This window comes from Artemia franciscana, chromosome 17 (assembly GCF_032884065.1).
Source record: "Artemia franciscana chromosome 17, ASM3288406v1, whole genome shotgun sequence".
Taxonomy (NCBI): Eukaryota; Metazoa; Arthropoda; class Branchiopoda; order Anostraca; family Artemiidae; genus Artemia; species Artemia franciscana.
The window spans coordinates 30,113,093-30,135,071 of record NC_088879.1 but is presented as its reverse complement, the minus strand read 5'-3'; the positions used below and the strand labels follow the sequence as shown (position 1 = coordinate 30,135,071).

Below are 21,979 nucleotides of genomic sequence, written 5' to 3'. Positions count from 1 at the left end.
CTGCATTAAACTGTCCCGCAATATTACTAAAATTCAAGTAAGTGTCCTGGGAAATGAGACACAGAATAGATTAACCTGATTTTCTTTTTAAAATATATTTTTGCTTGGATTGAAAGGGTAAATCTTTGACGGTTCCCAATAATTGAATAACTTACAATTAAATCTTTCTGTCTGAAATGGTTAAACTAGGATAAATCAGGATTTTTATTTTTAATGAAAAATTTGTAGTTGTGTGTTTTTGGCAATAGCTGGTGCCAAGTTTAAAAGATAAAACTTTAGTCAAAAATCAGAAAAAAAGAAAAGCTGAAACATATGGGACTAACAGCTAAAGAACTAAGAAGGTACTAATTTTTTTTACTATTTTTGGCAATAGCTCTTTTAGAATGAGAATTTTATTTTGAGTTTCTATGAAATTTAACAGAGTATTTCTAAGATAATTTGAATATATATCCCAGCTTCAAATATTTTACTACTACTATCAGCTCTACAATACCACTCCCCCCTCAGGCCAACACAGCTGCATTCTCTCTTCCTCCATCTCAATCAATTCTGAGCTTCACTTTTTACCCCTCTCATGAAGTCCTAAGTTTCTATACATCTTTTTTCAAAATAGTTTGATCTAGGTGCAGCCTGTCCCTGAATGGTGTGGGGGAGGCTATAAGTAGGTATGGCCTCCTCTCATACCATTCGGGGACAGGCTGCACTTGATGAATCCATCTCCCATCTTTAAAACCTGACCTAGCCGTCTTTACCTTTTTTTTGAAGAGATAGCTATATTATATTTTGAAGGTGAAAATGGCTATATTTGAATGATATCGAATCACTTATTCTGAAGCTTACTATTTAATATATGGTTAGTCAAGTGGTAAATATCATAGGACCTAGTAAATGGAAAGTATTCCATTTACTAGTAAATGCATTTATTTGGGCTTTGAAGTTGTAAAAACGCTCAAATTGATTATATTGCTAAAAGTCTAGACTGTTCATTACTAGTAATTAGCTCTTTCTAGGGGGGGGGGGGGGTCGCTTGCATTGTGTAGGATGAAATATTAAGGAATTGTTATTGGCTTGACAGAAAAATATAAATATAAAGGATGTTTGATTTTAAAGTTTGGTTATATGGGAATAATGTCAGATATTTTTTTTTTCATCAAAGAGCAGTAAACCAGGAACTTCGTTATGATTTTGCTAACGACAGTAACAGATAAAGTAGCACATATTAACTGTAAAAAGAATCAGTGAAGTATAGGAAAATGACTGGAATTGATGGGAGATGAAGAAGAGTAAAAAAAAAACGAAAAAAAAAACACTTTTGTTTGTATATTGAATCTAAAGATTTTCCTAGGTAACCCAAGATCTTTTTCTACTCAAAAATCAGCTTAATTTAATCTCCTATCATTTCATCCATTTAACTGGAAAATCCCCTGCATTCAGAAATTCATTCTCTTTCTCTTAATCTGCAGATCAATTCTTTCGCATTTGTTTAGTGGCAACTGCTAGTACCAGTGATGGTGCCAGTAATACTGTAGCGGTATCTGAAAGTGCAGTAGCACCCAACCGAATTAGAAAGATCCAAAATAAGCTGGAATTTAGCTTCAATGTAAATAAATAGCTTTTACTTGAAAGTCTGTTTTTAAGTGTGACTGAATAGTGCTTACGCCATTGAGAGTGGGGCTTTATTCAACTGGATTAGAAAATTCCCAAACAGCAGTATTTTGGTTTATTTAAATTTGGATTTTAATGAGATACCTAAGGTTGTTTTATTCTACCGGATCTCTTTAAACTAGTTTTTCTGTTTAAAGAATTTCTGGTCAAGAATTTTATTTCTTTAATTATTTTTGTTGGTTGCTCATAGTTAAATGTAGTTTTTGCTACATAGGACATAAAGAAATGTGTTCGATTGTCGTGGATCTAAAATTGATTCTGATATCTTTGGCCTAGTGTAAAGCAAGTGTAAAAAAATATAATAAAGTGAAATTCATGAAACTGATTTATTTTGGAGAGTAGAACTCGATGGTTTTGGTTGTTTTATCTTTCCTTGGAGAATAAATTGTGTTTCATCTCTTGGTAATTTCTATACTCGGTTCTTGCAAGAAGTTCTTATTGATTTTGAAGAGCCGATGTATGACTAGATCTTATAGGAGTGTCAATTGGGGGAGGAAGGTTATGGGTGTCCATGCTAATTTAAAACAGGGAGTGCTTTACGATGTTTCGCTCTTTGTATAACTAAATTCTTTTACTAGATTTTTAGCGCCATTTTGTTTTTGGCTCAAGGGAGGGAAAGGCAACTCCCCTAAATCTTAAAAATAATTTTTTCTGATGCTATCATTTGAAAACTCGAACAAAACAAAATTGCCTCTAGATCTTGAAAAATATTTTTTTTTTTTTGCATCTTCGTAAGATTTGGACAAGAATCCTTGATGGCCCCAAATCTTCCTACATTCCCTTAGACCAATTCACCTGAATCTTTAATTTTTCCTGTATATATCTAATGATGTAATTTATCGGCATATTGTTAAGCAAAAAAAGAAAATAAAAAATTAATTAACCAGACAATTCTTTAATCTTTTTTAAAATATCTTTTGAACTCAGAAATACCTGTAATTTGAATTTTTGAATATCTGTAATTGGACTCGACAACTATTTAGAAAGTGATTGATAGTTCAGAAAATGAATGAGGTTAATGGTAAATATTTAACTTTATTCTCAGTATTTTAATGGATATCGATTCTCGTTTTGAGTTATACTTTATCTCTATCTTTCAGTACAAGCCACTTCTTTCTACAAATCTCAACCCATCATTGAATTTATGTGCGAAGTTTTGGATATTCTTGATGTTAACGAGCAACGTGAACGGCTACCTGATTCTCAACGTGTCAAATTCGCAAAGGAAATCAAAGGATTAAAAATTGAAAGTATCCACTGTGGACAAAGGCGAAAATATCGTGTTTGTAATGTTACTAGGAGGCCAGCTCGGATGCAGTGTTTCCCGTTGCAACTTGAGGATGGACAAACAATTGAATGCACTGTTGCCAAATATTTTTTAGACAAACATAATATGAAACTGAAATATCCTCACCTTCCTTGTTTACAAGTTGTACAAGAGCATAACTACACATATTTGCCCCTTGAGGTAGTGTCCTTCATTCCTTTTTGCTTAATCAATTTCTCAACTGTAAGTGGGAATTGTTGGAAAAGATCAGAAAAAGCGGAAATTAAAAGAGAAACAGAAGTAGAAAGCAAATTTGTTACTAGAAGTTAACATTTGATAAACACTGGATCTCATTCCATCCATAGGATTAGGGCGCCAGTGACTAAAAAGGGTAAATCGAGTTAAAAGTTTTTTTTCCTTCTGATTTTCGTGTCAGATCGATTGGATTGACTGAAACAATGTGCGGAACCTATGTGCTATTTTTCTTCAGTTATTAAATTCTAAAAGGAACTGAATTTGTTTGTGGACCTCAAGTGTTGTTCAGTTAAAAAAAAACAACTAAGTTTAAAAAAAGTGAAAAGCAAATCTAATCATGAGAACTGACTCACTTAAAAACCAAAAGTCAAAGGAAACAGAAATTACCTTGAACTTAGAAATTAAGTTTAATTGGGAAGATTGGGATGATTTGCCACCAACCATGTATGCACTTCTGGCCTAAGGCAGAGAATCAAAAGATCGGTAACTGCGCTACGCAATCTATGGTCAGTACAACAAAGTTTAAATGAAGAAATATAGCTCAGAATAAGCGGATATTATACCTAACAGCAAATTCAAGGTTTAAAGTAAACCTAAATTAACTCATTTAATCCTAAAGGACAAAGTGCATTTTAAAAAGAGCAAAATTTTATATTTTAAATAACTTTTAAAATAGTTTCCTGGCCAAAATTGTGTCTTGGGTTTTTATAGTAATTATTTGTTTTGCTCTTAGTTTGCTTCTCCTTTGGGCTGCCATTTTACCAATCTCAAAATATAATGTAACTTTTTCTTTGCTGTGAAGTCACTAAGTTGGTATAGCTCGTCGTCAGTAGTAATTCTGGTTAATAGATTTCATTAATACTAGTAGTTAGTTTTAATTTATATTAGTAGTATTCCATTAGTTGTTGATACAAATCCATAAAAAATGTATTTAGTCTTTATGCTTTTCTGCTCCTGTCGTTTGAATCTATTTTCTCGTATTTAATTTGGTTTAAGCTCTCTTCATATTGCATTTTGTGATCGAGACGATGTTGGAAAGTTTCATGTTTTATAACTTTCTATCTTTAATTTTTTACTTGAACTGTATAAAAGGTAAAAAAAAAGAAGAGGCAAAGGCGTAACACTAAAATCTAAAGTCATAAATGTGCTCATCTCTGTTTCACGGCCCTTCAGCCAGGAAGTGCAATGAACTGTATAAAAGTGGTGAATAAGATCATTTGTGATAAAAAAAATACTTGGCTGAAAGGTCAACAAACTTTTCTTTTTCTAAGCACTGAGTAGGCTGAAATGCAATGTATTTGCATTATTCAGCTATAAATAGTATTTTTTTTTTCAATTCATGTTTTTGAAAAACTTTGATCCACACGACTCTTTTTCGTCCTGCCTACATTGCTAAAGACCAATCCCAGCACATGTTTAGCTAAAGTTAATGCATAAATTTAGCTGAGTTTGATCTTTTTGATTGATTAAAATCTCTTATAGATATTTTTTACCAGCAAAAACTTCTTATTTAGCTACCTTTGACCCCATGTTCGATGTTTCTATGTATAAACTAGAAAATTGTAAGTGTCTTAATATTGGAAACTTTTTGAACCGAAGACCCATTTTTAGAACCCAGGCGAAAATAGTAATTTTTGTTGGTGAATTGTTCTTAATATTCATTGTTTATGAATTGATTATCTTAGCGTTCGTAAACATTGTTTATAAATTCGTAACATATTTAACGAATTGTTTTCCAGGTATGCAACATTTTTACTATCCAACGTGATATCAAAAAACTGACAAATTTGCAGAATTCATCTATGATGGAAGTTACAGCTCAGTCGGTCCCAGATTGTGAGCAAAAGATTGATGATTTGATTCGAAAAACTGATTACGATAATGTTCCTTATGTTCAAAAGTGTAAATCCAATAATAGTGATGGAAGGATAGAGGCTAGTCGTCAAAGACTATCCCCTGCAAAGCTCCAGTACGATGGAAGAGTAAGTTGTTTTTATAAGTTACACAGCCGAACAAATAGTACGTGCAATAAGACATAATAATATAAAGACATAATGATATAAGAATAATAGTATATGTAATAAGATAAGCTGGTGTCCTTTTTTATTAAAAAAGGACCAGTAGTAAACCAGTTGCAGTTTTCTGCTCAAATCTTTGTGGGTAAGATTTTGTAGGTAATGTGGGCAATCTTTCCCACAAAAAAAATCAATTGCAACATCTTTGCTGCAAAATCAATTTTACATTTTAGCCTAAAATTAGCTAAAATACTATGTGGCCACGGTTTCCAAAAAATGCATGTGGCCACGGTAAAATGCATAAATATACCATTAATCAGTGTATATTTCTTAAAATACTATATATTCTTTTCTTTCATAACCGTTTCGAGAAATCTAGTAACCCTCTCACCATTTGACCTTTAACTTTTGATCCTAGATCAGTGTTTCCTGAACTTTTTTTTACATGGCCTGATACGAGATTTTAAAATTATTTTATAAGACATTATGAAAAAAAGAACCATTTATTCAAAAAAAATCAGTTTATTTTTACGTATTTTATTGACAAAAGTTTGATATTACTTTTGCAAGAAATATGTTAGTCAATAAAAAAATAACAAGTTATATTCATTTAAAACTCTTGTAAATGGAAAAAACTTCGTTATTTACAGGTTTTCCACTGATGAATTCTCGGTTATAAACAGCTGATGCCGTTTTGGAAGAGGCATAGATATAAGAAAATATTTAAGGGAAGTAAAATAGTAGTATAGTAGTTGCTGGTTCTGCCCCACCTATCTCATCCATTCAATTTACATCATTTTCAGTTCGTTTTACATCATTTTAACCTCAAATATTGCGCATTTTGAACATTGTCCATCCCTACATTCTACATGAAAATATGTCCTTGGAAATTAAAATTGGTCTCATTTCTATACTTTTTCACAATGTTTTACATCATTTTGAGTCGATTTTACATCATTTTAACCCCAAATATTGCACATTTTGAACATTTTCTATCCCTAAATTCAACATGAAAACAGCTCATTGGAAATCAAAATTGGCCTCATTTCTATACTTTTTCACAATGTGAACACGGATTCTAGGCCCTACGTTGATCACCCCATCACTTTATCCCATTTTCAATTGAATCCACGTCATTTTAAAAGAAAATTTCAATCATTTTTTTAATTTCCCATCATAAGCTTTAAGATCAAAACAGGTCTTGTAATATAAGAATTTGATGAATTTTTGAAATAAGAGTTTAATTATAAACCAAGTGAATTACTCAATTTATATAAAACATTTTCAGTATAAATTAAGTACAACTTTACATAATAAAGAAATTATATTGTGCATTATAAAACTTTAGAATTTTATTTAAAGCATGGCTTAATATTGAAAAAAGTACATTGAATACTAGCATATACTGAGTCACCCTATTTAAAAGAATATTCAATCTTAAAACTAAATTACGACTAAAGGGAACGAATGATTTCGAGAAAGATTTCTTTAAATTCATGAATAATGCTTGTTTTGGGAAAACCAAGGAAGTGGTTAGAAATTCAGCTAGTATTGAAACAATCACTAGTGATGAACAAAGAAAAAAAAAATTTTAAACGTAAGTATAGATCGGAAATAATCTTTAGTGAGAATTTTTCGGTAGCCAGAATGGTCAAGTCAAAAGTAAATCTTGATAAACCTATTTATATCGGAATCGCTGCATTAGAGTTATCTAAGTTACTGATGTATGAATTTCATTATCAATACATGAAACCAAAATATAATGAGAACATTTATTTATGCTACATCGATTTGGATAGTTTTATTTAGGATATTCGAACTGAGGATTTTTATGAAGATATTAAAGGTACACCAAGAAAAATTTGATGTTTTGGATTATAAAAAAGATAAAAAGTGATTGGTAAGATGAAGGATGAATTGTCTGGAACAATAATGTCAAAGTTTGTAGGTTAAAGATCAAAAGTATCTACTCATTTAAAAGAGGGTGACGATGAAACCAAAGCAAAGAAAAAATTGAAAGGTATCATAAAGAACATCGTTAAAGATAAAATAACATTAGAGAGTTATAAATACATATTATTCGGGACGCTTAAAGTGGAACGCTTATCAGAAATTCAGTATACTTTAAGGGCAAATAAACATAGAATGTTCTTAGAAAAACAAAATTAAAAAGCTTAAAAAGCTTAAAACTAAATTACGACTAAAGGGAACGAATGATTTCGAGAAAGATTTCTTTAAATTCATGAATAATGCTTGTTTTGGGAAAACCAAGGAAGTGGTTAGAAATTCAGCTAGTATTGAAACAATCACTAGTGATGAACAAAGAAAAAAAAATTTTAAACGTAAGTATAGATCGGAAATAATCTTTAGTGAGAATTTTTCGGTAGCCAGAATGGTCAAGTCAAAAGTAAATCTTGATAAACCTATTTATATCGGAATCGCTGCATTAGAGTTATCTAAATTACTGATGTATGAATTTCATTATCAATACATGAAACCAAAATATAATGAGAACATTTATTTATGCTACATCGATTTGGATAGTTTTATTTAGGATATTCGAACTGAGGATTTTTATGAAGATATTAAAGGTACACCAAGAAAAATTTGATGTTTTGGATTATAAAAAAGATAAAAAGTGATTGGTAAGATGAAGGATGAATTGTCTGGAACAATAATGTCAAAGTTTGTAGGTTAAAGATCATAAATACATACGTAGGTTAAAGAATTATAAATACATATTATTCGGGACGCTTAAAGTGGAACGCTTATCAGAAATTCAGTATACTTTAAGGGCAAATAAACATAGAATGTTCTTAGAAAAACAAAATTAAAAAGCTCTAGACCCTAATGAAACTAAAAGAAAGGTTTTGAAAAATAAAGTAAAAACGGTACCCTGGGGATTTAATTCCTTGAGGCTATGAGCTAGTTAAAGTATTAATAAGCTAATTTAGGTCTTATAATTAAGGTAGTTAGGTAATAAAGTTAAGCTATAAGCTTCATAGTCGAATTCTACCTTACAGAAATTTTTACCAAGCAAATGGATAGAAAAACACCTATTAAAGTATTATAGTGTGTAAAAAAAAAGATCGTTTTAATCATAAACATCTGCTAGCACCTCAATGGCCGTTTCGACTATTCATTTGTGGAAACTCTGGATTTGGTAAAACCAATTTACTCTTTGTTGACCTAGGTGGTATTAATGTATCCACCTGAAATGTCCTGACACTGAACTAACCCAGTTCAAAGCTTCTATTAACCAAAGAGTTAAAAAAAAGTATATAGTTACAATTGCTGCAATCAATTAAACACATCTATCTGGCATTAATTAGGGCTACATTGGTGAAGGTTGCACACTGCTCTGGTCTAGTGGCAGCCAGAAACGGGGAAGCGTATGGCCTAGTGCTGAATAGTGCTGAAAAAAACAGCCAGACATCTCGAAAAATTTATACCTATCGTATCCAGCATGATCCCGCTCAGGCTGAGCAGTATCAGGTCAAAATATACAACAAATTTGAGGCCCTCGTGCATTGGGATGACAGTGATGGTGTACGGAAGGTCTTCAAAGAGAATGCTCTTGCAGCTGCAACTAGCGTTGCTGGAATGAAGCAGTGGAAGAGAAAAGACTGGATCAACAACGAGTCCCTCGTCATTGTTGATGGCGGACGCGATATCCACCTTCGTGGGCACAGGGCAGCATATAGGCAATTAAATAAAGAGCGTAACATTCAGATGTACAAAGACCGTAAGACTCTTATCGACAAAAGGCACGCGATCTTCAAGAGGCTGACAAAAAAGGACATTGGAGCCATATATAAGATCCTCCGTGTGCTCTCAGGTAAATGTACTCAGCCAGTGGCAAGAATATTTGTGACCAGCCACAGTGTCAAGTGGCGGCACCACTTTGAGAAGATCCTAAACTCAGAGCCACCTGAACAAATCGGCGACCAGATTAAGGCTGATGTTGTTAATGCTACCCCTTCCCCCGCTGGCACTGAATTTACAGCAGAAGAAATTAAAGCTTCAGTCTGGAAGCTGAAGAACAACCTAGCGCCGAGAGTATGTGGCCCAACATCAGAACTCTTGAAGAATGGTGATCCATACATGACCCTCTGACTACAAGTGCTGTTTAATACTGTGTACCTCAATCCCCTTCGTCGTCACCAGCAAGTTGGGCTAGTGCCGAGTCAACTCACAACCGAGTAAATCAATACAGTTAGACTGCTAAAAGAGTAAACTCTAAAAATAAAAGGAAGGCATATATTGCCTTCTTCGATTTCTGATCCGCTTTCGATATCGTTGACAGACAGTTGCTGTGGCTGGTGTTTCAATCTGCTGGTATACATAAGGAAATCGACAATCTATCCAAAAAATTATATAATAAGACTGAATGTCGTGTCATTGTAAATGACCAGCTACCATCACGTTTTCTAATTGAAAATGTTGTTAAGCAAGGCTGTGCTGCTGCTCCCGAACTCTTCAGTTGTGTCATGTCTCAACAAAACATTACTGGCGCATCTTTTTGCCATCTATTTTGATGACAGAGTTCTGTCGAATGTTGACTTTGCTGTCGATGGTACATTGGTATGCGAAAATCTTAGTGACATCAAAACTGCCCTGGAATCTACCGCAGAAAAACCTGGTTTAAATGTAAACTGGACCAAGACCAAAATATTGCCTGTGGACAAAACACCGTGCAACCCTCTCACATCTATAGAAGTATATAGCCAAAATGTTGAGACAGTTAAACAGTTCACCTGCCTTGGCTTAATTGTCTGCTCAAATAGAAATATAGATGCAGAGATATCAGCAGGGTTGACAAAGGCATACGCCGTTTTGGGTCGTCTTCTGAGGACAGTATTCCACAAACCCCAGATCAACCGTCTAACGAAAGCTCGTATATACTCTGCCTCGGTAGCAAGTGTTGTGTTGTACTCGTCAAAGACTTAGCCTTTTACTCAATCGCAGATGATGAAGCTAGATGATGTCCAGACAAAACACCTCAGTAAAATCGAACCCGTTAGAGTTCTTGACAGGATACCGAACATAGACATCCTCCGGTCTTTTAAATTACCACCCCTCTCCGAACAGCTTGAGTTACGTTCGCTTCGTTGGTATGGATATTTAATTCGCCTACATTCTCAAACATCTGCCTGACTTATATTAGACTTTGAGCCTACTGTAAACGGCTGACAACGCCCCAGAGGTAGACCCTGTACGAGATAGGCGGATATCATCCGCGGTCGAATGACTGTGCGGTGCATCGACCCCGACGAAGCTTCTATCCTTGCTCGAAACAGGCCACTCTGGAGACGACTAACGGCGCTGACGTCGTGTTCCCTCTATGCTGGCGATGCTGTCGAGCAAGATCTTCAGATAAGTAAGTATTTTGGGTCCAGAGCTACACGATCATTCATAGTAAGTTTCAAAGTTGGATAAAGACAAGAAGTGCGTCGAGTAATATCCAGATAATTTGGGTGCGGTAAGACAAAAGGTTCTATGTGTTTCTCTTTATCAAACTTGAGGTTTATTGCTCCCCTCTCTTAAACTTAAAATGTTCTATTGTTTGGCATAATTTATTATGCCTTTCTTTGCTGGATTTTGAAAATACTTAAGGGTTTTTGTTTTCTTCTTTTCAAAATTCGTAATCTCCTCGTTTTTCTTATTCTTGAAAACTTTAAAAATGGATAGTTTTTTATCGAAATGAATTTCAAAGGATCGTTTAGAAGGGGATCATTAAAATATCTACTATTATAGGCTTTTGCTGCTGGAGAATCCTGTCCATATTGCCAAACTTTAATATGCTCTTTTTTCCCTTTTAGAAGAAGCAGGAAGCTCTGCCAAAAAGAGGTGTTTGGGATTTGGGAGGAAAACAGCTGTCGAACTTTACTGCTGTCGAAATTCGTGTATGGGCCATTGCTTGCTTTGCTCCAAAATCTGTCCTGAAAGACGATTTGAGGTATTTAAACTAGACTTCATTATCATAATTTCTGTTTTTTTAGTCCTAAGAACATGCATGAATGTATATACGAAGAGTAGAGAGTTCTAGATCGATGCTTAAAAAATATTTAATGGAAAGTATAGGACATTTCGCTACTGTTTGTATATATATATATATATATATATATATATATATATATATATATATATATATATATATATATATATATATATATATATATATATATATATATATATATATATATATATATATATATATATATATATATATATATATATATACATATAATAGCTGGGTCCCGGCGGCTTAGCCGGGACCCAGCTAAAGCCCCCCCCCCTAAAGCCCCCCCCCTTCACGCTCCCTAAAGCCCTCCCCCCCCCCCCGCGCGTAATTCGTTACGCGCCATATTAGTTACGCGCCATTGTAGTTGTGTCCCTGTGCCCCATCTGTGAATATATATATATATATATATATATATATATATATATATATATATATATATATATATATATATATATATATTATATATGTGTGTTTTTAACTACGTAAAACTTGCGAATATACAACAGTCTTCGCTGTCCCATTGTCTATGCATATACAAAGCCTTATATACTTATAATGACGTCATATGCAAACCCTCTTTTTGCAAACAAACAAACATGCAAAGATACAACTTATTTTATATATAGATATATAGATAGATAGATATACATATACACTATAAATTAACTACGTAAAACTTGCGAATATACAACATTCTTCGCTGTCCCATTGTCTGTACATATACAAAGCCTTATATACTTACAATGACGTCATATGTAAACCCTCTTTTTACAAACAAACAAACATGCATACATACAACTTATTTTTACATAGATAGATAGATTGATAGATATACATACACACTATAAATTAACTACGTAAAACTTGCGAATATACAACATTCTTTGCTGTCCCATTGTCTGTGCATATAAATAGATTGTCAGGTTTACTGACCCTCGAACATGCAACATACAATTGTCCATGGGAAAAACAATCTGTATTAAGATGTATACCGCATTTTTCTAATGATTGCTCTTGAGCTTTGTTGATTCGATTGCAAATGCTAATCGAATTGGGAATTGCAATCTTTTAAATTGAAAAGGCATATCCGTTGGAATCATGGGAATGCGAGGAATAAGAACAGACTCACCCTCAAAAGACCCTGTCAAGATTGTTGCCTTTATTACGTTTTCCATTGTTTTTTTTTACGGCAAGTCGCTTACCAAAACTTTGGTGGGTTAATATTTCGCAACAGTATTATTGATACGCCTATTTTTAGTTGTAGCAAGTGTGTTGGAAACCCTGGGAGATCCTGGGAATTTAAAAATTCAGATGGATAATTAACCGCTTCATTTGGTTACAGAATTTGTCTACTGACTTGTAAATGACTGCCTGGTCTTGAATCTTGGTCAAAATAATATTGTTGATTTCGTGGACGTCTTTATTCTTGGTTGCCAGAATTGCTCGTTCACTTAGCCATTTATGATTTTTATAATTGGTTAGAATATTCCGAAATACCTTTTCAACCAAATCATTTTTGGATGTCACTAAATAACAGATTTCAGCAGGCAGTTATATACGTCCTAAAATTGAGTATACTGGGAGCTTTCCGTCTCCAATTGCCAGCAATTGATCGGAAAATATTTCACCAGAGTCATCGTTGTGCAATCGGACACGAATATTTATAGTTAATTTTAATGTCTTTACGTGTGCCCATGAATTAGAATTTTTCAGGCAAGCATTCATTTCGTCCGCAGGGGTTGATCTAGGTATTATAGGTAATGTTTGCCTGAAATCTCCCGCAAGCAATGTTAATGTGCTGCCAAAGGGTTTCGAATTTCCTCGCAAATCTCGCAATGATCGCTCCAGAGCCTCAAGCGATTTTTTTGTGTGCCATTGTGCACTCGTCCCAAATAATAACTTTGCTTTGGTGTAATACTTTACCCATCCCAGATGATTTGGAAATATTGCACGTGGGAGTTTCTGTAGAATGCAAATTCATAGGCAATTTCAAAGTGGAATGAGCAGTTCTTCCACCAGGCAGCAACGTTGCGGCTATTCCGGACGACGCAATTACCAACGCTATGTCATTTTTTGATCGAATTGATGCCAGAATCAATTTTATCACAAACGTTTTACGAGTACCTCCTGGTACATCCAAAAAGAAGATTTCTCCAACGTTGTTATCGACACAATGCATTATCTTGTCAAAACTGTCTTTTTGCTCAGACGTTAACTTAGAAATATTATTTTGTACATACAACAATAGATCACTCGTGTTGTAGCTTAAGTCTTTTTCCTCATCCAGACATACATAAATACTCCTGGACTTCACCTGATGGTCCAATAAGAAACCAAATTGATCGTTGTCGCATTAATAGGAAGTGGCGCTCAAGTCTGCAGGATGTCAGAGCTTATAGAAGAGTAGATATAGAATCCGATCACAATTTAAAGATAGCCACCATTCTGTTTAAACTAAAGAAGCATACAGGAAGGAGCCCATTACCTGCAAAACCACTTTTTGCATCGGCAAAACTAAAAGACAAAGAAATGAATACCTTGTTCAGTATCAAATTATCCAATAAGTTTTGAAACCCTTGTTTTGCCCGAAGATGCAGATTGTAAGACAACATGGGAGAATATGAAGTAATGCTATCAAGAAGTGGCAGAATCGACAATTGGACACTGTCCGAAACTGAATGATGAATGGCTCCCCCAAAAGACGTGGGACCCGATCGGTGAAAGGAAAAAGATAAAAAGCCAACTCTTGAATGCCCATGTACCAAGTGTACAAATACACAAGCAAAGCGATTAGAGGAGGATCGACAAAGAAATCAAGAAAAGTGTACGGACAGATAAGAGAAACTATATTGAGCAAAAAGTAATACAAGCTGAAGGTGCAGCGAAGAAATGAGACTCTTAAGAGCCTTTATCAACTGAAGATGAATGAAATAATAGGTAAGAAACCGATTCAAGATGGACCTGTAAGAAATTCTGATGGCGTTCTTATCACCGAACGATCGGTTATTGAGGAAACATGGACCAACCATTTTTGAAAAGCATTAGAATAGACCACCGCCTGATGAGCTTCTAGGCGTACCCTCTATAGCTTTCATCAAGCTTGATATCAATACAGAACCCCCGGCTATTGACGAATTACTAACAGCGGCAAAGAAATTAAAAAACGGCCAGGGCCCAGGCGAAGACTGTATCACGGTGGAGTTGATAAAGACATCACTCAATTCAGCCATATCTATATATCTGTCCTTGTCCCGAAAAGTTTAGATGACACAAAAAGCACCAATAGATTGGAGGCGCAACACACTCATAAAACTCTTCAAAAAAGGCGATAAGACACTAATTGGAAATTCGAGAGACATTTGTATCTATACCTGGTAAACTTTTTGCATTAATAATCCTCCACAGAATACAGAGTCCACTCGACAAGTGCTTGAGAGAAAAGCAACATGGCTTCAGACCAGGAAGCTCGTATACCGATTTGATCTTCACCTTAAGCTTGTTAATAGATGATAGCCGAGAGTGTCAATGCAAATTGTACATGACATTTATAGACTTTGAAAAGGCCTTTGACACGCTGCATCGCGAGACTCCTATGGAAACTCCTAACCTTTTATGGGATCCGGAGAAGTTGGTAGCCCTCATAATGGCTCTATACGAAGACTCTGAATGTTGTGTTAAAACGAAAGAAGGAAGGACAAAGCTAAAATAGAACACAAGCTAGCATAAGCACGTCAGAACAATTACAATGGTAAAACAAATGTTAATGGATAAACATAAATACAAAGTTGAATCAATTATTAAAATGCGAAACAAAATAGGGAACAAAAGAGTTTTTTGTACCTCATGTTCGACATTTGGGGACACAATTCAAGTTGGGTATTTGGAGCTCTACGAGCATTAAGTCTTGTATTAGGAAGGATTGGGGGATTTTCTTTGAAGGGGGAAAAGACGTCGATGACAGTCAGAACTAAGGCCATTGTGCCTAAAGTTCATGATAAGGCGGTGACGTCGTGATTCGAATGTGGTAAGTTCAAGTCTAGCTAAACCTTCATCGTAAGTAGTATAGGACGTCCCCAATATAATTTTTATTGCTCTTTTTTTAATGTTTTCAATTTTATATCATTGGGCGTTAGTCAACCCAAGGTGCCAAGCGCATTCAAGACAGGGTCTTATATAAGAACAATAATATTTTTTAAGGTTCTGGATTGACACGGAGAACCGTTTGAGAAGGGAGAAAGATTTAAGGAGAAAACTACCAGATTTAAATAAGTGAAAAGTGTGGGACTTTCATTTAAAGTCATTGTCCAACTGCACACCAAGCAGTTTAACCGTATTTAAAGTTGGTATGCAAAGGTAATTATTGATTGGGAGTATGGGGATATCTTGTTTAAAAAGGAGAATAGCATTGAACTGCTTTTAGGTATGCTTAGGTTGAGTGTAATGTCAAATCATCCGCAAATTTAAAAGCGTCGTCGAAATTTGGTAAAACACTGTTAAAAACAATTAAAATGCTAAAGGACCTAATTTAGTCCCTTGGGGTGCTCCACAGGAAATTGAGGTTGAACCTGATGAATCTCCGTTAGGGAGGACTACACATTGCTCGCGACTAGACAAAAAACTAGCTACCATACATAAAACAAGCCCTTGCATTATCAATAACTGTTTGATGATCCAAGTTGTCAAAGGCTTTGCTAATATCAGCAAAAACAGCCTCAACATAGGAACTATTTAACTCAAGAGGTTTGAAAACAGTGTCAAGTATATAAATTAAGCAATGTGTGGTGCTTTGATTTGGCCTAAAGCCAAACTGATTTGGGTTGATTTTGTCTTGAATTTAGTCAAAGAGGAAATTGTAAATAAAACTTTCAAAATTTTAGAAGAAATAGAGGTTTTGCATGAGAGTTCTTTTGACTGATTAGAAAAAAATGAATTTTTCAGAGGGATGGTGACAACAGATCATTTGTTTGTTTTTATCCTTTATGCTCCCCTTGTAGGAGGGAGCATAAATTGTAAATAAAACTTTCAAAATTTTAGAAAAAATAGAGGTTTTGCATGAGAGTTCTTTTGACTGATTAGAAAAAAATGAATTTTTCAGAGGGATGGTGACAACAGATCATTTGTTTGTTTTTATCCTTTATGCTCCCCTTGTAGGAGGGACATACGACTGTAATTTTCAAACTGATTAGGAGTAGCAAATTTTTCGTCTGTTTTCCGGTCTCATAGACCCCATTGGATTATGAAAATGTGTTTATAATATTTTCGTTTAAAAAGTAAAAAAAAAACAGCACCCCCCTTATTTTGAAAAATATTCAATAAAGCTTTCAGTCTCCTTAGTCCAAAAACGATTCTTGAACGTTTCAAACCGACAGAAAAAAGGTTGGACCATTTTCGGTATCACATTTGGGAGTCTAAGCCCTAACTAAAAACCGTGTTTTTGGAAAGCAAAGTTTATTTTTTATTTCTATTGTTATCTAGTGCTTTTATGACCCAAGCATTTGAGAGTATGAGCTCCAACCTGATTAGAAAAAAAAACGTTCCGTTTTCCCAAACAATTACTTTTTCAACATCGGGGTCTCCTTGGGCAAGATAAATACGGGTTTAAGCTTAAGCTGTTAAGAGCAAAACTTCTGTGAAAGACAGAAATTCAGGCCGGTAAAGAAAAATGATTACAAATTGGGAGAAAAGTTAAGTTTTTTTTCTTTTCAGGCGAACCCTCTGCTTCAGATTGATCGAAATTTTGTTTCCTATTAAAAAAGTGTGTGGGACTGCTTTTCTATCATTGCTTCATGCCATTCGTTTCTGGGATTGATAACCTTTATTTCTTTCGTCTTTTATGACATTTCTGACTGATGCTGTATTCTTAATGCGTCTTGGATTTCTGAAAAAATTAAACAGAAACTACTGGTTTCCACAAATATTGCTAACGGTTTTGCTTCGTAATATTATTCGAAGTTTTTTCTTATCAAAAATTCATCAAATTTCTGTTTCCATCGGTTAGCAGCATATAAAGAAGAACTCTAAGAATCCATTTCTAGCATCACTATCCTTTCCTAGCAACCCTAGAGTATTTTCAGATGGACTTTGGACACGATCAAAGATTTATGTTGTACCCTCTCAACCCCCCAAAGATGATGACGCGTCAGTTGATCTATATGTGAAAATAAATATACAGTTGAAATTCAGTTTTTATTTTGCTGATAGTCTTTAGTATACACCTTAAGCAGGTGGACTCAAAGGAGGAAAAAGGACAGAAACTGTTATTTAAGAAAAAACTAGATTATTTGTCAGAAATGATCTATGTTGAAAAAAGTTCATCAAGAACAAGTGTGTTTTTGTAATTTTGTAAATAAAAAAGAGAAACCAAATATGTGATCGGGCAATTGCGAAAGTAAATGAAGCAACCAAACATTTTTGGGGTTTCGGCTAAGCATTCTCTCTCTGAAACTAAGCGAGAAACTATCAATTAATGCTTTCTTAAATATTGAGCGGTGTTTCTGATGTTTCTGACAGAAAGTACCTTATCAAGTAAGTTTTATCGGTGTTTCCGACAGTGAAAGTCCGAAAAGTCAAATTTTTCCCGAATATCTTTGGCCGCAGGCATGGAGGGAATTGAGGTTCATCTTTTTTTTCTAAGTGTTGGAACATATTACGTTTAATGAATTTTTAACTACACGTCATTCTTATCCTAATGCCAATATTTATATACTTCTAGCACTAGCTTAAGACAAGTTTAATGGTATATTTTAAGAAAATAATTTAATGAGATTTTTAGCTTGACAAACTGCGCAAATAAATGTATAGAAATGTGTAAACAATGTACATAATAATGTACACAGATAATGTGTACACAAATGTATACAAATAATGTGCACAAATAAATGTACAGAAAAATAAATGTATGCGTGGTCTAACTTTGAGATCAAACTTGGTCTTGCAAGTAATTACGGTAACTGATGTCGTTTTGTCTTTCTTTGCACTTGGACTTTCAAATTAATTTTCAATCTTGCAGAAATTTTGTAGAGCAGCTTCAGAAAATAAGTGGTGACGCTGGGATGCCAATCATTGGTCAGCCGTGTTTTTGCAAATATGCCACTGGGCCAGATCAAGTTGAGCCTATGTTTAGATACTTAAAATCTACATTTGCAGGCCTACAGCTCGTTTTGGTTGTCCTACCTCGGGGAGAAAGTCGTATTTATGGTAGGTAATATAGTGGAAACACTAATATAGCGCTTGTTTAAGCAAAAAGAGAAAAAAAAAATCACGTACATTAAGCAAGAATTGATTGCTTGATTTCTAGAGCAATCATCCTGGTTATTTTTTTTTTTATTTTTTTTTTTCTTCATTTTGGAAACTTTTCCTTTCTAGCCATATTGAACTTGATCTTTTGATGGAGAATTCTCCCAAAATGTATAATCTGAGTTGAGTCAAAACAATTTCTCTTTTTAAAAGTAATTTTCTGAAGAAAATATAAAACATAACAGTTGTATGGGATATTAGATTGAAAGGGATAGAAATTTGTACATTATTTTGAACATTGACATACTCACGATGTACGAAGGAATTCATCTTTTGGAGGAATGGACCTAAATCGGGAACATTTGCGGAGGGGGACGGCTTCTGGGTCTGAACCCCCCCCCCCCCACACACACACACAAACCCTCCCTAATTCTTACAATTTTGTTATTTTTTCATAATTTTTTGATCCAGCTTCTCGCCCTCTGTCAAACAATCTTTGAGTTCACTGTTAGTTTTAAACATCATCCCATTGCTGACCTTATTTAGCTTTTTTGGGAATAAAGTAGTTAATCTTGCTAGTCAGTTGACAGTCCAAAACCAAGTGTTGTTAAAGATAAAGTAAGCGTACAAATAATGAAAAAACAACAGAGTAGTCAACAGGTATGGTGATTGTCAAAATATTTAGATTGTCAAAATAGCGGATTTTGAGAATAGATTGGTGTATTAAGTTGGAACCCTCAGTGAATACTCAACGGGAAGAGCAATTGACCAAAAGGTAATATGTGCACACTACTACTATTACTACTGCAACTGCAATATTTACTAGTTCTACTACCACTGTTACTATTGCTCCAACAACTACTTCGATCCCAACCGTTATAAGGTTAAGAGTATTAAGATGAAAATTTCAAGAGATCTATGATTATACAGGTTATCAAAAAAAACAAAACAATATCATAGCAATAGCTAATTATATTCAGTTGAATACTTACACTACTCCTGTGACTACAATTACAACTATACATGAGGGTATGAAGTTGCAATCTTCAGAGAATGTTACTGAAATTTCTGTTGTACGGATGGCAACCTCCCATCCGTATGCAGGTTGTCAAAAGGGCATATAAACAATATCTTAGGAACAGTTTCATGAATGAAATTAAAACTTACAACGCTTGTTTTGGGGGATTTGGAGCTAACCAAAAGACAATACTTGCATCACAATACTACTGCTTCTACTCCTACAACTACTACTGCTTCTACTATTATTACTACTGTTAGTGCTACTACTGAAGCTAAGACTACTACTATCAACTCTACTCCTACTGCTATTAAGACAAACAAATTTAGACAATATTGTAAATAAATCGAAATTTCACTTTGCCTATATAGGCTGTCAAGAGGATGTATAAGAAATGTTTCAGGGCCGATAGATGGTATAAACTTAAAAATTGCATCGTGCGTTAAAGGGGATGTTGAAAAAAAAGGTGATATTTGTATACTGCTACTGATGCTACTACGGCTGTTGCTACTACACAAGCTAAGGGTATTAAAGTGAAGCTTTCAAGGAATATTTAGGCGGATGTTGAACTAAATCAAAATGAACTATGATCATGTAGATTGTAGATAGGGTGATAAAGCAATATCACAATAACTGCTTTCATTGTTAAGTTAGTCCTTTCAGGGTAAGTTGTGACAGATTTTGAACTAGCCAGAAGACACTATGTGTATACCTTTGATGCTGCTTCTACGGTTACGATTACGGTTATGAAACTAAGGGCATTAAATTGAAACGTTGATGTTAAGTTTCAATTAAACAATAAAACTATACGCATGCAAGTATTAAAAGAGCATATAAGCAATATCATAGGCAGTGCTGCTCTGTAATAGCAATTAATATCTTTGATATTTTAAAGGAACTAATTTTATTGAAAAATCAAAGTTCTAGTACCCTTTTTACGAGTCAAAAGTGATTGGAGGGCTATCAGTCGTCCTCTTTAGCTTATAATTTTACAAACACTTCAAATCAAGGTTTAGGATAGCCCTTTTTTCAGGATAATTGAACGGTCTTGTAACTGGATCTCTAGGGTTATTGCGTTGGTCAACCCTCCGCAGTTATGCTATTTGGCCATTATGTTTGAAAACTAGATGTTGCCTTAAGATTAGATCAAAAAGCACTGTTTGTATGCCAATTGCCAATAAGACATCTCTGCAGTATCCAAAGAACGACTGAGTGTATTATTTTCAAACTCTCGGGGCTACTTCTATTACTACCACAGCTCTTAAAATTTAACTGAATTAAAAGAGTTTAAGTGTATCCAAGCTGTCCAAGAGCATAGATAGATTTTTTTTGCGACTGGTATCAAGTTTTATTTTTAAGGTCAACTAGAGGAGGCATAAAACTAAATTAAACACTATTATTTGTCTCCAGATTTTTATTTGGTGTATGCTGTTAAAAATTGTTGAAAATTTTCTCCAGCATACAAACAGTAGGCCAAACTATAAATTCTTAAAGAAAAACCGAAAAGATTCCGACTAAGAAATCATAATTTGCGCTTTACTAAAAAAATGAATTTTAAATGTTTTCACTTTCATAACTTTAATAAATCAAACGTTATTAACACTTTAACAAATGAATATCAACATATGTTTATTAAACTGACAATACATATTTATTTGTATTTTTATTTTCAGTAAAGTGTAAATTATGTTCTGGCCTTGGGGGGGGCATAGGGGTTGTGAGCCCTACTAATGCTAATTTCAGCTCGTTTTAAGTTTGACTCGGTTATTTATTGTAATTTCTGTTCGTTTTGGGGTTTATTTATTTATCGATGCTGGTTTGTGGCAGTTTTACGCTTAGTAGATTATTTTATTTTTGCTCATTTTTGCTTTAATAGAGTTTTTTACTTTTCCTTGAGTAACTTATTTTTAGGAAAAAGTTTTTTTTATTAATTATATTAATTATATTTGATGCCGTGAATATATTAAAAGTAGAATAGCCAAGGTTCAGGGTGATTTTTCACAGTTGAAAAAAGTTGGGAAGAATAGGAAGATAATTCTGCGAACCAAGATCAGAGTATTGGAAGCTACAGTGATGACAGTAGTTAATTATGGTTCTGAAGCGTGGGCGCTTAAGGAACGGAGGAAGATTTCATTGAAGTTTTCCAGAGAAATTGCCTACGGACTGCTTTTGGATACCCGACTGACTGACCTTATTTCAAATAGTAGGTTTTACGAAAAGTATAATTCAATCACACTTTCTAGGACTAAAATGAGAGAAGGTTGAGATGGCATGGGCACGTTCTGTGTATGAAGGATAACAGATTGCAAAAGACTGACCTTTTCGGCCAAGTGTCTTTTGACTAAAGGAAAGCAGGTTCTCCGTGATTGGGGTAATGGGGTTCGTAAGGGAAGATGTAAGGAAAACGGGGTTTTCTTATGAGAGTGTAAGGGGGGAGGCTTTGCATAGATTGAGATGAAGGATGAGTGTGCATAGCTGTGTTGGCCTTAGGCGGCTTG

At 34.4% G+C, this 21,979-nt stretch overlaps 1 protein-coding gene across 2 annotated transcripts in view; it reads left to right on the top strand.

Moving 5' to 3' along the window:
* The window catches only part of LOC136038132 (protein argonaute-4-like), a 90,800-nt gene that overhangs the window by 30,546 nt on the left and 38,275 nt on the right, over window positions 1-21,979 (top strand). Inside the window, exons 4-7 of one of the 2 annotated variants that reach the window (XM_065721157.1) lie at window positions 2,766-3,133; window positions 4,981-5,169; window positions 11,025-11,161; window positions 18,237-18,424. In XM_065721157.1, the coding sequence (XP_065577229.1) occupies window positions 2,766-3,133; window positions 4,981-5,169; window positions 11,025-11,161; window positions 18,237-18,424 (882 nt within the window). Of the gene's footprint in view, window positions 1-2,765; window positions 3,134-4,926; window positions 5,170-11,024; window positions 11,162-18,236; window positions 18,425-21,979 lie in introns of both variants that reach the window. The other variant, XM_065721156.1, reaches the window with a different exon arrangement.